The sequence below is a fragment of the Staurois parvus genome, unplaced genomic scaffold (genome assembly GCF_062004578.1).
Source record: "Staurois parvus isolate SC_StPar_1 unplaced genomic scaffold, SC_StPar_1.0 ptg000262l, whole genome shotgun sequence".
NCBI classification, from domain to species: domain Eukaryota; kingdom Metazoa; phylum Chordata; class Amphibia; order Anura; family Ranidae; genus Staurois; species Staurois parvus.
Genome location: NW_028318058.1, coordinates 8890404 through 8905894, shown reverse-complemented (window position 1 = coordinate 8905894; position 15491 = coordinate 8890404). Strand labels below are relative to the sequence as shown.

Sequence of the window (15491 nt, the reverse complement as noted above, 5' to 3'; positions counted from 1 at the left end):
TCAACTGCCAGATCTCATACTGCCATCTGCTGAGGGTGTTTAGTGTTTCAGCAACTGTAGGGTTTCATACAATCTTGACCCTCTAGCTAAAGTGTCAGGCTTGAACAAAGTAAATAAAGCTAAATAAGGGGGAAAAAATAAATGGGTAATACTGCACTTTTATAATAAAAACAGAATACTCAGATCCATACATAAAAGCAATATTGTGACTGGCTTTCTTTACAACAAACCTGTCAAAAAAAGGATAAGGGGATTTACATTCCCGACCTCCTTCTAAACATGCAAGCTCCTTGGCTGTTTTATTGACCCCAATGGCTTCAGGCTTCTCAATCCCCTAAAATGGGTTGCACAGAGTGGTATAGGATCTGTGAGGAGTTCTGTCCTCTCTGTTGCCAACTGCTGAGACAAGGTGAGAGCCTCGTGTTTGAGTCATGTGCCCTAAAACAATCATGCATTTCAAGAAATTCAAAAGTAGTATTAATACAATAAATGAACAAAAAACACACAAGATGACAGAGTATAGACTTTATTCGATTTGTGAAAAGAGGAAAAAAAAAGGTCCAACATTACAATTGTAATACTAGAACCTGAGGGCATCTTAAAAGGCAGGATGATAAAAATAGATTCGTCTGTAAGGCAGCCCTTAACAAGATTACCTTCACAACATAATGCAGTTGTAGAAAAAGGTAATTTGTGATTGAAGAAAGCCTGAAATACAGTATTTTTGGACATATCGCAGAGTATAAAAATTGCAGGCACAGCATACCACAGCCAACTGCACATGAACAAACAATGGGCAACAGAGTGTTGAATGCCAATTTAGGATACTTGTTGCTTAACAAAGAAAAGCACATTCATAGTATTACATCTAGTATTTATGGTGCACATAGACACAACCGAGCAGGCAGATTTTTATGATCTGACCCAGTCGCTCAACAGGTACCCTATCTGCTGGAGTGCCTCAAAGGTCAACCCTACATGGATCGAAATTTTGACATGGCAGCTCAGGATTGGCAAGACTGGCTTTCTAGCAAATGATTCAATAGATTGATACTTTTTTTTTACGTCAATTCATCAGGATATGCATTAAAGTACAGATTAAGTAATATTTTTTGATTCACGACTAAATAAGTAGTATAATTTGCAATAAAAATACTTCATATATTTAAAGTAAAAGCACACTGCCTTAGGAATGAACAGTGTTGTGTTTACTGCATAGTAGGATGCATTATGAAAAGCTCAAAGTTCATATATATATATGTTTAAATACATATGTGATTATATGTCACATGTTAGGCTGAAATAAGATTTAAGGCACAAAACAAACATTAAGCAATGTAAATGACACATGTTCTGTAAGAAACTGGTCGCAAAGCACCAGAGGGAAATTCAAGTAGTTCTAGATGCTGCCCTGCATCAGTTACATTCCATGGTTCCCTTTTAAGATATTACTCTTGCTGTGAGCAGAGATGGATCTGCTGTCTACTCACTTGGACAAAGGCACTAGTTCTGCATTGGTTGTGCAAGTTGAGTCCAGAATGCAGACAGCATGCTTCTTTTGAGCATACTTTACAAAATCATTTAAAGAACTCTGATTTAGTTTTTAAAAAATTAATTTTTTTAAGCTATTGAAACCACCGAATATGTCCATTAAAAATGGTACTATATTTTCCTTTAACTTGGACAACAGAATGTATTCAATAGCAGCTCTCCAATACTAGGCAACTTGACAAACTATTCCTCTCCAGCAACCCACTTCACCAGTCGCCGGCTGAAATAGAGAAGGGAAGGTTTCCAACCATTACACTGGTTTTACTTATTCACTATTCAGCTCAGACCTGTTTAGTTATGAAATTCTGGACAAAGGGTTGCAGCCACACACAGGACAACAAATTTCAAACTTGTGCAGATGTAGCTGGCAGTTAGATGCATGTGGCCAATGTAAAGCTTTTCACCCCAATAGAAAAAAGGTTATAGACATAGGAGTAGAAGAAGCGATTGCAGTGGTCAGATCCAAGTGGGGTTTACAACTTTGCCTTCTACCACTGACTGTTGCCTCTATTCCCCCCATCCCCCCCCCCCCCCCCCCCGTCACCTATACTCACCAGGTTGTGCTCGTGCTCTGTGCATGTAATAAATGAGTGAGAGTTGCCTGAAGAAAACAGAAGCTGCTGTAGGTAGGTATTATCAGAGGAGAGATGTCCAGGATAGGTAGGCAAGAGCCAACAGCAGACCCTGCATCTGGTTTAAAAGCTATAGGCAACATTTCTAGTTAAGGGATTTATGGAATTATAATAGTTTTTTTTTAAAGCTCAACTCCAGGCAAAAAAACACTTGAAATGCAAATATGAGGACCGTATCAAGTGACAAAGGATGCAATTCAGTTCAGCTGTATCATGTCTGCGATGCAGACAGCTGAGGAACACTGCAAAACCAGGTGGGTGACCTCACTTTCCCCTGATTCTCCATTACAGATCAGCAGTTAACCTTGTTTACCTTTCTGTCTCCAAATTGGACAAGAAAGCACAATACTGTCGATTACAGCCATGGCCCTCCATCTCATAAGTGCAGTGTATTAAAGGCAACCAAAAAAAAAAAAAAAATTTCAGGCGCCAACAGCTTTTCAAATTCTATCTACAGGATTGTATAGAATTATGCACCTTCATTAGAGGGTGTCTTCGATATCTTCCTGAAGCTCAGCTGAACTCCAGGAATTAAGCCACTTTTGTAAAATGTGCTGACATACTAAGAGAGTTAAGTCCAACGAGGTATATGCCACATCTCTTTAACGTGGTTTTAAAGGCAGGTTCTTTATACCTTATTGCATTCTATGCATTAACGTAAAGCAGCTGCATGCGACTCTGCAGCCTCAGGGGCTGAGGCCAGAGGGTTCAGCTTCGGAGCTCTGGAAGCATTATGACAGTTATGCTCCAGGCACTCCGAAAAAATGTAAACTGAAAATTACAGAGTTAATTCCACAAGGTGGCATGCACCTTGTTGGACTTAACCCCTACTAATCTAGCACATTTTACAAAAAAATGAGTTTCTGGAGTTCATCTTTAAGTGACCATTTTAGATGGCAACAAAATCGGACCTAAGAACAATCGGCCGATTTTAACTCTGTTACTGGGTCAATGGCACTGGCCGATTTTTGTGGTTCCTCCCCTTTTCGATAATTATGCATGTTGGAAAATTCGTGAAAAATGACCGATTTTCGACTCAATGATCATGAAATTGTACGATCATTTTTCCGAAAAGAATATGTGCATGAGCCGTGACCTGGAAGGAACAGAAGTTTCTCCTGCTATATGGGGTGAACTTTAGGATTTGGTCGGCCGATTTGCAAAATCATTGATAGCACCATTGGATTACCAAGAAAACGATGCTTTCGATTTTCGAACGAAAAATCGTTCGGAATTCGACCCACGTATGGCCTGCATAAGGGGTTCTGAAAGGACTGTTGCCTGTGTCCTGCTAATACTATAGGGAATAATCCTTCAGCCCCCACAGTGTGAAGGCACAGGATTTTTAAGTGCTTACTCCAAACACGGTTTCTCTAGGCTTCCATGGAACATCAACCAGTCTACAGTTCTTGTCATTACTCTGTTCCTGGACAACTTCGAGAATGCAGAGATATGCAGTATTCCTCTGTAGCCGAAAACAGAATGTGGATCTTACTGAATGGCAAATAATTTTGCTTTCACTTGCTGTGATCTGTTGGCTTACAGAACAAAGCAAGCAAAGTACCACAAAAGAAATATAGTTTGTTATTTAGAAAATAAGGTGAGGTAATAAACAGCCTATGCAAGGCAACATTAATGCAGCTTTCATGCAGATAAATGTTTGCAGTGAAGGTTAGTGCATGTAACAGCCTCAGTGAATAGAACAACGTCAAGTAGGATGTATGACCAATTCTCCTCTGACTAGCACATCGTATGCTGCTCCCATCTTCAGGTGCACACATGAATGATGTACTTATTTTCTTGCCAAGGTTTCCGAGAGCTTCTTAAGCCTTTTCTTTAACTCCAGAGGAAACTTTTCATAGCATTTCTTGCAGACAGGCTTCATGTCAAACTCCACAAACTTGTTCCTGGGAAAGTACAACAGTGAGTTAAGCAAAGACCTGCAAGTCACACAGATATATATATATATATTTAGTTTTTTACACTAAACATTAAGGAAAGAAAAGAGAGAGGACTTCCATCAGGGCCCAGCTGTTACACTACAAGCACAACTGAAATAGAAAGCTTGTGCCCGATGCTATAAAAGAGAACTTTATGCCCAGCTAAGGTTTGCTTTACAGTTATCTCAGAATGCTGTTTAATGATGTAGGCCCCTCCATCAGCTTCTCCATCTTCTCAGGAAGAAGTGTAGTTTAAAGTTCCTATTTTCGTAACATATGTAATAAGTTTATCCAACAAAGCTGAAATACAAAATGTAGTATTTTAAAGCAACCTGGTTTACTATACTGAACCCAGAAGAAAGATTTTTGCTCTTTGTCTTATTGACCAGTGTGCATAAAATGCGATAGGCACTTCCTATTCCAGTAACTTTTATGTACCGCATTTCAAAGAGTAATAACAGAATGAACCATGCCAGGTTATTCCCTCCCTTCTATTTTCTCAACTTCATTCATTTTTTTTCTTCTCCCGTTGTCCCTCTCCCCCGTCTTTTTTTTTTTCCCTTAATTTCCATGCCTATCTACCCCCTACCTTCCTTATCCCCTCCTTCCCCACATATCTGCACTAATGTCTCTTCTGTTACCCCCCCCCCCCGATCTTCTCCCCATATTGACCACTGTCATATTGGCTTAAATATATTTTGATATTCTATTTTTCCATCATTGTTGTGATACATGTATGTTTGGTCTTATACATTTTGACGAATTTGTTTTAGAACTTATGTTGTACTGCAAAACCCTCCCACAAATGCCAATACAACTTACTGAGTAACATGCCAGATCAGTTAGTAGCACAGTGGCTGGCTGGAAATATTCATTTTAGAATGCTGCAATTTGAATTACGACATTCGGCATAAACTGTTGTGAGCCATCACACGCCATAAAAACTCTAATTTCCAGCCCATGTATTGATTAGTAAGTGCCGTGACACGTCACACACGCAGGCAGGCCACTAACCCATGTGAAAAGGGGAGAGAAGACGATTTAGAGACAGGATCCTTTTTTCTTTTTGTCTTTTGCATCTTTTGATAACTTGGACAGGCGGCGTTTAAGCTCTTCTGGCATTTTCTCATAGCAGTGCTTGCAAGTGGGCTTTAAATCTATCTCTACAAATTTATGCCTTTGTAATTCCAGGGAAAGAAGAGCAAGTTTGACAGACAAAGCAGAAAAAAAAAAAAAAAGATCAGAAAATACTTTGCCTACAATAGATAATAATCTTGACATTTTCTGTTTTGCATTTGACAAAGATCAAAATGAAAACACAGAAACTAGAAATAAACACTTCCACTCAAAAAAGGCAAAGCAAGTCTGACTTGAGTAAAAACCTATTTTTTACTCTTTAATTTAATATGTAAGGGTTAGAACACTGATCAGGCTGCCATTTGGACTGCGTTTCTATAGTGTAAACCGGCTCTGAGAAACTCCCTCTTGTGATCCTCAGTTTGGTAGCAAGCAATGAAGGACCAAAAGGCACACAGTAGAGGGTCCTGTACTCTATTCCAAGAAAAGGATTTTAAAGGTATGTAGAAACCCCAATTTTCTTTATCGCACAGTACAGGACACAGGTTTTCAATCATAATGAATCGGATGTCCCATAGCAGTAGTTAAGGAGGGGAACTAATAGGTATTAAAAATAACTATAGCCAACAGACCCTTAAGAGAAACTCCAAAGCCTTATAAGGACCAGCGAGTTTAAATTATAGCCTGCACAATTTGGTGGCCAAAGGAGGAGAGAAGAAAGTCACACCAGTTGATATACCTAGAAATAATGTGTATATCAACTCGGTGAAATGGAATATGGAGAGCAAAGGGAAGGGGTGTGTGTAGAGTGGTGAGGACATGCATTTAAGTGAAAATATGACTTTGCTGTACCTGTTCAAGGCACAGGTTTACTCTAAAGACCAACAACATTTTGTGGCCTTAACGTGTTTGACTTAACTATAAAAGTCACAGACTAGGAAAGAAAAGAAAAAGTGAAGGACAGAAAAGATAGAGAACTATTAATGGCTTAGAAAGAAATTGGTCTTAAGACCACTGCTGACTAACAACAGAAGTTGCTAGTCCTCGGTCTCTTGTGCTCAATTTTCAACTTAACTACTTAGTAAGTCACTGGCCCAGTGCAGATATACAGGTCTGAAGTTGGTATCCACAGGCTGCACACTTGTGCTTGGTCAGCAACGTTTCAGAATCAGTTCAAGACACAAACAGCAAGATAAAGTTTAACATACATCATTGTGAATGCATAACATAAGTGAATTTGATGTAAAATAAAAAATATCAGTGGATCTTACAGTAACATCATTCATATTATATTAGAAATGTTTCTGTAATTTTCAGTTTTGAGCACAACAGTACAGGTATATTCAATTATTTTTTGGATTTATTTAGTATGTCTCAGGTGGTGCTTTAACTTTTAATCATTTATTTTGGAGTCAAGGTATTTCTTCCATTTTTCTCCTTGTTCCTCCTTTTACCCATTTTTCAGTTATGGAGATACTTTCTTTCTCAGAACGATTTACTTCCCCATAAAAGTTTTCAGTTTTGTCTAGCGCAATACAAGAGACACAAAAACTAGTTTTGTAAGAATAGGCATTTATAGGTCTTTTACATAGGTTTTAAAATAATGGCTGTTATTTAAGAGATGATGCCACTTTTATGAATTTAGTTGATAAAATAAAATACTTACTTGAGTGTTAACTTGGTGTTGCAGGTAGAACATGCAAAACAGTTCACACACCACGCCTTGTTCAGAGCAGACACAACTACAACCAAAAAAAAAAAAAAAAAAGGTCCATACCATCACCTTAATGATTTCTTGCTTAGTAACTGTTCTCACAACAAAATACTATATATTTACACAAACATTGTAATAACCGTTTACCATTTTGTTTAAGCTGATCACAGAGCAGAACAAAGACTGGACTGGCTTTCTTCGGCTCTATGACGTAGTAGCCCGGAGGCAATGACCGTCCGGTTTACTAGGATACAAACAGCACTATTTTTACAAAAGGAAAAGCATTTGATCACACTGATCGTGGTGTGATTAAATGCTTTTAAGGACAGGAGGGAATTGAGGTCTTATTCACCCCAGATTTCTCAATAAAGTGCCACATGTCTATTGCTGTCACAAGGGATGTTTACATTCCTTCTGACAGCAATAAAAGTGATTAAAAATTTTTTCAATCCGGCAGTGTAAAAATAAATAAAATGAAAGTGCTCCTTCCCCCTCATGCTAGTGCATAAGGACAAATGCACACATCAATCCAACACGCAAGAAAACAGCGATCATCCCACACGTGAGGGAACACATTAGATCATGGCCAGTAATTCTAGCACCAGACCTCCTTTGTAAATTTAAAGTGGTAACCTATAAAGGCTTTTAACGCATCGCCTATTGTTCCAAACTATTTGTATTGGGTGCTTGCCCTGTACACGGGATCTAGGCCTCGAAGTCAATTGCTTTAAGTCAAAAGCACTGAATATCACATTCCTGGACTAGGAATGTCAAAGACTGTGTGCATCCGTTCCTTTTGCCTGGGCTGATCACAGTTTAAAGTACTACATTGACCTTACAAGCCGCCTGGATCTCCTATACCGAGGAAACTATTCCCCAATGCTGGCTAATCTTGACAAGTCTTATGACCAGGTGGTAACCCCTCCAACTACCATGGATTGGCAGGATCACAGTCAAAAATTTTCTATCCCCTCTCATAACTTTTGAATATTGCAACGCAGAATTTCATATTTTATCTGTGACAAGGTTTGACCACATCCTCCCCGTTCCACTCTATGTCCTAAACCGGAAGGAGAGTTTTCTCCCCCAAATTATAGAATACATTTTTGTAGAAAAAAAAAAAAAACACCACTATCACGTTGCCCAACTGACCCCTCTTAAAAATATGCTACTCCTGAAGTTTTACTCTGGGTTAGTTTGGAGGCAATAGACCTGGACCCGTTAACCATTGACAACATTCTGTAGCTTTCTCCGCGTGAAGGGGGAACACTCCAAAATCCAGTAACCCAGCACTCCTTAATGCTTTGGAACAGGTCTAAATATAAATCAGGCCTCCTCTCCCCACACCCAATGCTCTCCTTTATTCTGAACCCCTCTTTTTACCACGTGCATGTCTCTCTGGCATAGTTTAATTGCTGGCCCTAAGCAAGTATAACGAGACTTTACCAACTAGTCAGCTCATTGGGTTTTAAACCTTTTGCCTCCGTACAAGAAATGGATTAACTTTTGAGTTCCAAAATATTCCTCTACCTGCAGATAAAGCAAATTTACTAAATGCATACTCACACTACGTCAGATTTATCTCAACAGACCGCATTCAAAAACTTCTGTATTACTAACCCACACATAAAAAGGGGTAAACTCATAGATTAATTGGGTTTTATATAGTTAACGGCTACCCTCCGGACCTATGTTGCTTGGTTGATGACAGATTTAGATCTGATGACAGAAGACTGGCCTGAAATTAGGCTGGCAAAACACAGAGCATCATGGAATGTTTTAGCCCTGGAAAAAAAACTTTTAAACGTGTTGTCCAGGTGGTACCTTGTTCCAGTGAGAACAGCATAATATGTCCCAGGTTGCACGTCAACATTTTCATGGTTGTAGTGACCCTGGAACACGCTTACACATCTCGTGGACCTGTCCCTTAGTGGGATGCTTTTGGCTAGAAATATTTCTCATCCTCAGTCACTTGTTTGATATCACCCTCCACCCAGACACTCAACTTGCTCAATTAAAGCATAATGCACCGGGGCTGACTAAAACCAGTATCAGTTGTTATAAGTGACCTTGGCTGTCAAGCAAACAATAACTAGGTCTTGGAAAGCTTGCATCTTGGCGACTAAAAACAGGATCACACGGGCAATGCCAAGATTGAGGCAACCCTATATGACAGAATCCACAAATACTAGAAAGTTTGGCAGTGGTGGATTAATAACTTTTTGCCTCCGCTGACTTTGACACAACTTTATTTGAGCCTTGAGTCACAGTGATCTCTTGTTCCCATCCTAATAATACCTACTGAGGACTTTACTACACCCCAGGGAACCCAACCGTACCTCCTTCCCCTCGACTTCTTTTTCAGATTTAAAAAAAAAAAAAAGAAGAAGAATCTGCAAGAGATCTAAAAAGCCAACAGGGGCAACAACTCAATCCACCAGACTAATGTACAGTTGAAATAAAAAGTCTACACACCCCTGTTAAAATGTCAGGTTTCTGTGATGTAAAAAAAATTAGACAAAGAAACCTTTTCAGAACTTATTCCATCTTTAATGTGACCTTTAAACTGTACAACTCAATGAAAAACAAACTGAAATATTTTAGGGAGGGGGAGTAAACATAAAAAAACTAAAATAATGTGGTTGCATAAGTGGGCACACCCTCTTATAACTGGGGATGTAGCGGTGTTCAGAATTAAGCAATCAATCACATTCAAAATCATGTTAAATAGGAGTCAGTACACATCTGCCATCATTTAAAGTGCCTCTGATTATTCCAACTAAAGTTCAGCTGTTCTAGTAGGTCTTTCCTGACATTTTCTTAGTTGCATCCTACAGCAAAGAATATGGTCCGCACAGAACTTCCAAAGCATCAGAGGGATCTCATTGTTAAAAGGTATCAGCCAAGAGAAGGGTACAAAAGAATTTCCAAGGCATTAGATATACCATGGAACATAGTGAAGACAGTCATCATCATGTAGAGAAAATATGGCGTAACAGGGACATTACCAAGAACTGGACGTCCCTCCAAAATTGATGAAAAGACTAGAAGAAAACTGGTCTGGGAGGCTGCCAAGAGGCATACAGCAACATTAAAGAAGCTGCAGGAATATCTGGCAAATACTGACTGTATTCTTCATATGTCTGGGCTATGGGGTAGAGTGGCAAGACAAAAGCATTTTCTTAGGAAGAAAAAAATCCAAGTCCGGCTAAATTTTGCAAACACATCTAAAGTCTCCCAGAAGCATGTGGGAAAATGTGTCATGGTCTGATGAAACCAAGGTTGAGCTATTTGGCCATAATTCCAAAAGATATGTTTGGTGCAAAAACAACACTGCAGATCACCAAAAGAACACCATACCCACAGTGAAGCATGGTGGTGGCAGCATCATGCTTTGGGGCGGTTTTCTTCAGCTGGAACTGGGGCCTTAGTCAAGATAGAGGGAATTATGAACAGTTCCAAATACCAGTCAATATTGGCACAAAACCTTCAGGCTTCTGCTAGAAAGCTATACATGAAGAGGAACTTCATCTTTCGGCATGACAACAACCCAAATCAAAGGAATGGCTTCACCAGAAGATTAAAGTTTTGGAATGGCCCAGCCAAAGCCCAGACCTGAATCCGATTGAAAATCTTGTGGGGTGATCTGAAGAGGGCTGTACACAAAAGATGCCCTTGCAATCTGACAGATTTGGAGTGTTTTTGCAAGGAAGAGTGGGCAAATATTGCCAAGTCAAGATGTACCATGCTGATAGACGCATACCCAAAAAGACTGAGTGCTGTAATAAAATCAAAAGGGTGTGAACACGTGTGCACTATTATTTTAGTGTTTTATTTTTACTTCCCTCCACCTAAAAGATTTCAGTTTATCAACTGAGTTGTACAGTTTATAGGTTACATTAAATGTGGAAAAAGTTCTGAAATGATTTATCTTTGTCTCATTTTTTTACATCACAGAAACCTGACATTTTAACAGGGGTGTGTAGACTTTTTATATCCACTGTATCTCTTAATGGTGAAATGATCCTTTATCACAGTAGTCTCATCTCACTGCAATCAACCTCAAACATGAATTCATTTGGAATTATGATTTTTAAAAATGCATACACTGCATCCTTTTTAAGAATTGAGGTGATTATTATTAGATAGATCTAAACTATGATAATCAAGATCACCCAAAAAAGGGTTAGAACTTACCATCTCCTTCAATTACGCGGTTGCAATGGAAACAGACATCTCCAAAAAGCTAGAGAAAGACAAGACGAAAGCTACAATGAATAAAAAACGCAGAGCCAAAAATAAAAAAAAAACTCCAACTTATTCAGTTAAGCTTTGACAATAAAACCTGGAAGCTGACTGGTTTCTATACAGAACTGCACCAGATTTTGCACACTCCAATTTTAGTAAATCTCCTCCTTTGCATACTTACCTGCTCTGTGCAAGGATATATGTACAGAGCGGCCCCAAACCTCATCTAATAAAGGTCCTTTGCTGTCTGCTTCTCCTCTTCTCAGAGTGCCCCCATAGCAAAGCCTCTTGCTGTGCAGGCACACTCCCACGCTCGGCTGTGTGTGTTCATTTTTGTTGCTATGCATTACAGCTTTTAAATCAAATAAAATTCAGGGTTTCTCCTGCAAACAGTGGTCAATTTCTACTTGTAAATGTATGTAAAAAAACACTTTTGTAAGGTGAAAACAGATAAATGCATCCTCATTCATCCAATACTGTTTTCATCATCACTGACCTGGTTATAGTGAGTCTCGCAGTAAGCCAGCCCCTTTCTCTCATAATGACGATGGCCAAGGAAAGGCTTTTCACACTTTGCACAAACAAAATGCTGAAATACAAAAACTGGCATCAGCCTTAATACAAACAGCACAATGGTTAAGGTCTACATTTATCGAGCTAGAAAAAGGCACATAACCTAATGTAGCACCAAAGCTCGCAAATATATCAGGGTGAAATGTAATGTTGTCTCATGTAAGCAACTCAGAGGGAAGCCTTGGGAAGAGGTCACACATTACAAAATTATAGCCCTGAATAAGCTTGTCTATGCACTCCCAGCACCATCATTCTCTGTTCATAAAGAGTGGAAACAATAAATCATCACTGAAATTTTCCAATTCAAGTTTTTCCCACCCCTTATAAAGATAACCTAGGGGTGCCTTATCAACCCCACAGACAGCTAATCTCATTGTTCTGCAAGGTTTATATGACAGATATGTAAATGATTTGCAAGGTTTACATGACAGATATGTAAATGATTATCAGAGGGCTTGCCTGAACAACATAAGTGCCAAACAGCCTGGATAAAGATTCTGGGGAGCATCAAAAAGGTAGTAGATTTTATTGCAACTTCCTCATGGAAGGTTTTTTATTTTTTTGTAATACAAATTATGAAGGCGGCAAAGTACAAATCATAGTTAAATAATAAATAATTCATGTAGAAGCCCAGAAAGTGCAAGACAAGCTCTGCATTTTTTTTCATACCTCCACATGCCATTGCTTTCCCATGGCATTAACCACTCGCCCTTCAATTGGTCTCCTGCATGCTCCACAGATTGGCACACCCATTTTGTCATGGCAGGGTAGGCAGTAGAGCTCTCCTTTCAGCTCACGGGCATCAGATGTGAGCTCCTTACTGGAGACACAAATATACCAAGTTTAGAACATGTCAGATCTGGCTTTACAATTCTACCAAAATGCTTTTTAACCTACTGAATTTTATACTGTAAACTCTGGTGTCACACACATACTGTAGATAATAAAGTGCTAAAACAAATTGCCTTGAGGGAGAATATACCATTTTTTAAACTCATTATAGTAATGGGCATATGGTTAAGCATTTAAAAATCTTGAGTTGCTGAAAAATTACTTAGAGCAAAAAACTTGTAATCCAGAACAGAGAGTCCTCTGTTGTACATCTCTCTGATTCTTTATGTCATTACTAAAGGGTTACCATCTGGAACTTCAGAGGTTAGTCCCAAGGATGAAGCCCTCTCCATCAGCTGTCCCTCTCCAATGAGAACACCCAGTGGCCATTAAGGAGTCTCTCATCAAAGGGAAAGGTGGCTGGGTGGGACTTAGCCCCAAGAATGAGAACCCTTAGTAACAAAGTTAATCCAAGAGGAGTTTGGTTGTTAAGTTCAACGCAATGCATTATACAAAATCCGCCTAATTTCATACTAAACATTACTATATTAAATTTCTAGATGACAAACATACTCTCACAAATGATAAATATTGGCATGCAAAGACTTATTGGCTTATTGAATTTACATACCCACAGTTGGCACAGTTAAAGTGGTCTGGGTGATACGGATCGTTCTTGAATATTAAAGGCTGCTCATCAATAATTGCATGACACTTTTGGCAAATGTACTTCCCCAGTCCCCTGGCCTTCTCTCGATTGTGACATGGACGACACAGGTGTCTAGAATAATAATTTCAGGTTATACAGGTGATAAAAATAACACTATGCTTGAAAATTAAGTTACACTGCTTGTAGTATTTATTTACAAAAACTTCCTTTACAAAGACTAAAATATGCTTCAATGGTCTACCATAGTGCTGCCCAACTGCTTAGCCACGGCGGACAGATTTTCTTTTGTGGACATTTTGAAGGCCCAGGTAATGAACGAATGCAGACTTTGATGCTCTTGCTGGCCACCCTCTGAAAATGCTAGATGCTTGGTTGTCATTGACTTCAATACTTTAACCCTTTTGCTACCAGGTCCATACATGGTATGTATCTGACAGCGGGGGGGTTTTAAACCACACTCCCAATGGCTCGTGTATACCTCTGACACGTCTGCACCTCTCTCCTTGTTGCTGACCCGGAAGCAACGTGTAAAACATCACTTCCAGGTCCCCATGTCAGTGTCCCCGGCTGGGAACGAATCTAATGTAGTGCGATCTGCACTGCATTAGATCCTGTGGAGCACGAGGGAGAAATCCAGGGTTTATTTTAAATCCGAGGATGTCTCATTAAAGAGAAACTGTCACCAACAATTCATCACATAGGGGACTTTTTGTTAAAGTTAGACCAAGGCACATAAAATCTATATTTCTGCTAAACATTCCTGGTCTGCCTCACCCATCCTCGTTTGCCTTAGGTGATTGAGAGGTCAGAGAAATCCTGGTCTGTCTCATTCATCCACGCCTGCCAGGCTTGAAGGGCAGTATATGCACATACTCCTGAGCACACTATCAATGCCCACAATCCCGCTCACCATATTGTTATGTCCCAATACCTCATGAGACTTGAGTTTACTTAGTTGCATTGAATAAACAGTGTATGTGATGTTGGGATCCTTCCTCTCAGCAAATGAGCACACTTGCACTGTGAAAGAAAAACTAATCATATAGCATCTTTTTAAAAAATGTAGATCTAAAGCGATACCAAAGGTTCACCTTTTTTTGGGGGGGAATTTAACAAACATGTCCCCATAGCTGCAGCTTGCTCCCAAGCCGCTGCTCTGTGTGTCCATTCACAAGCGGAGCTGCAGCTTGGCCCCCCCCTCTTCATTGGCTGACTGGCTGAGACAGCAAGCGGGAGCCATTGGCTCTGGCTGCTGTCAATCACAGCCAGTGAGGCGGCAGAGACTTGGGATACCGATTTGATGTACACATCGATGGAACGCGAGTAAGTACTGAGGGGGCTGGGGGCACTGCTGCACATGGGAGGCGTTTTACATTCATACATAGAATGCATGATGGTAAATAACCTTAAGCCATTACAACCCCTTTAACCTAAAAAGTGAGAAAAAATGCTTTTTGTTGTGGCTGGGGAAGTGAAGGTTAGGGTAGATTTTCAGAGTGTCCAACATTCAAGTTTAAAGGATAAATTCACCTTTCGTAACATGCTACACCCATATTCAGGGTGTAATAGGTTATAATTGGACTAGTCCTCCCGCCCCGCCCCCCCCCATGATGCCCGCAGCGACAGCTAGCTGGGGATCTTCTCCTCCCCAGCTGTCACAATTTAAAAAAAACAAAAAACAAAAACTGCGGCCGTGCAGGGCTTCACCCACCCGGCCGTGTCACTCATTCACAGTATTCTGTGAATGGGAAAACTACAAGTCCCGGAAGCCTTTGCGGCTCCACAGCACCATGGTAGTTCACTGAGTATCTGCTTGCCCATACAGTATGTATGAGGAAGCCGATATGGACAGGTCAGAGGGAGACCTGCAATGCTTTAGAGCAGGGGTCCTCAAATTTTTTAAACAGGGGGCCAGTTCACGGACAATCACACTGTTGGGGGGCTAGACTATAGTTTGAAAAAAATATGAACAATCCCTATGCACACCGCACATATCTTATTTGTAGTGCAAAAAAACCTAAAAAAAACCCCAATATAATATTTAAAATGCACTGTACACCAACGCCTGGACACCGCAATGCACTATAAAGTGTACCGCACTGGACACCGCAATGCACTGTACCTGCTGTACTCTCCTCCTCTGCTGTTGCTCCTCTGGCTGCAGCAGGTGAAATCAGGGACTTCCAGGCTGCCGCTCGCTGGGTCCTCGCGGCCGAGGACGCCGCTCGCTGGGTCCTCGTGGCCGAGGACCCAGT

General features: G+C 40.1%; 1 protein-coding gene and 1 long non-coding RNA gene across 7 annotated transcripts in view; one reads left to right on the top strand and one right to left on the bottom strand.

Annotated features, from left to right (window-relative positions):
- LOC149459385 (uncharacterized) overlaps positions 1-15491 on the top strand; it is a 199138-nt gene that overhangs the window by 3850 nt on the left and 179797 nt on the right. The window lies entirely within an intron of this gene.
- Positions 511-15491, bottom strand: part of LIMS1 (LIM zinc finger domain containing 1) — a 128287-nt gene continuing 113306 nt past the window's right edge. For 4 of the 6 annotated variants that reach the window (XM_089681281.1, XM_089681282.1, XM_089681279.1 and 1 more), the window contains exons 5-11: positions 13198-13347; positions 12405-12555; positions 11659-11751; positions 11112-11160; positions 6867-6942; positions 5138-5300; positions 511-4090 (exon numbers count right to left, since the gene is read on the bottom strand). In XM_089681281.1, coding sequence (XP_089537407.1) covers positions 5165-5300; positions 6867-6942; positions 11112-11160; positions 11659-11751; positions 12405-12555; positions 13198-13347 — 655 coding nt within the window. In that variant the 3' untranslated portion in view covers positions 511-4090; positions 5138-5164. The remainder of the gene's footprint in view (positions 4091-5137; positions 5301-6866; positions 6943-11111; positions 11161-11658; positions 11752-12404; positions 12556-13197; positions 13348-15491) is intronic. The other 2 variants (XM_089681280.1, XM_089681278.1) reach the window with 1 other exon arrangement.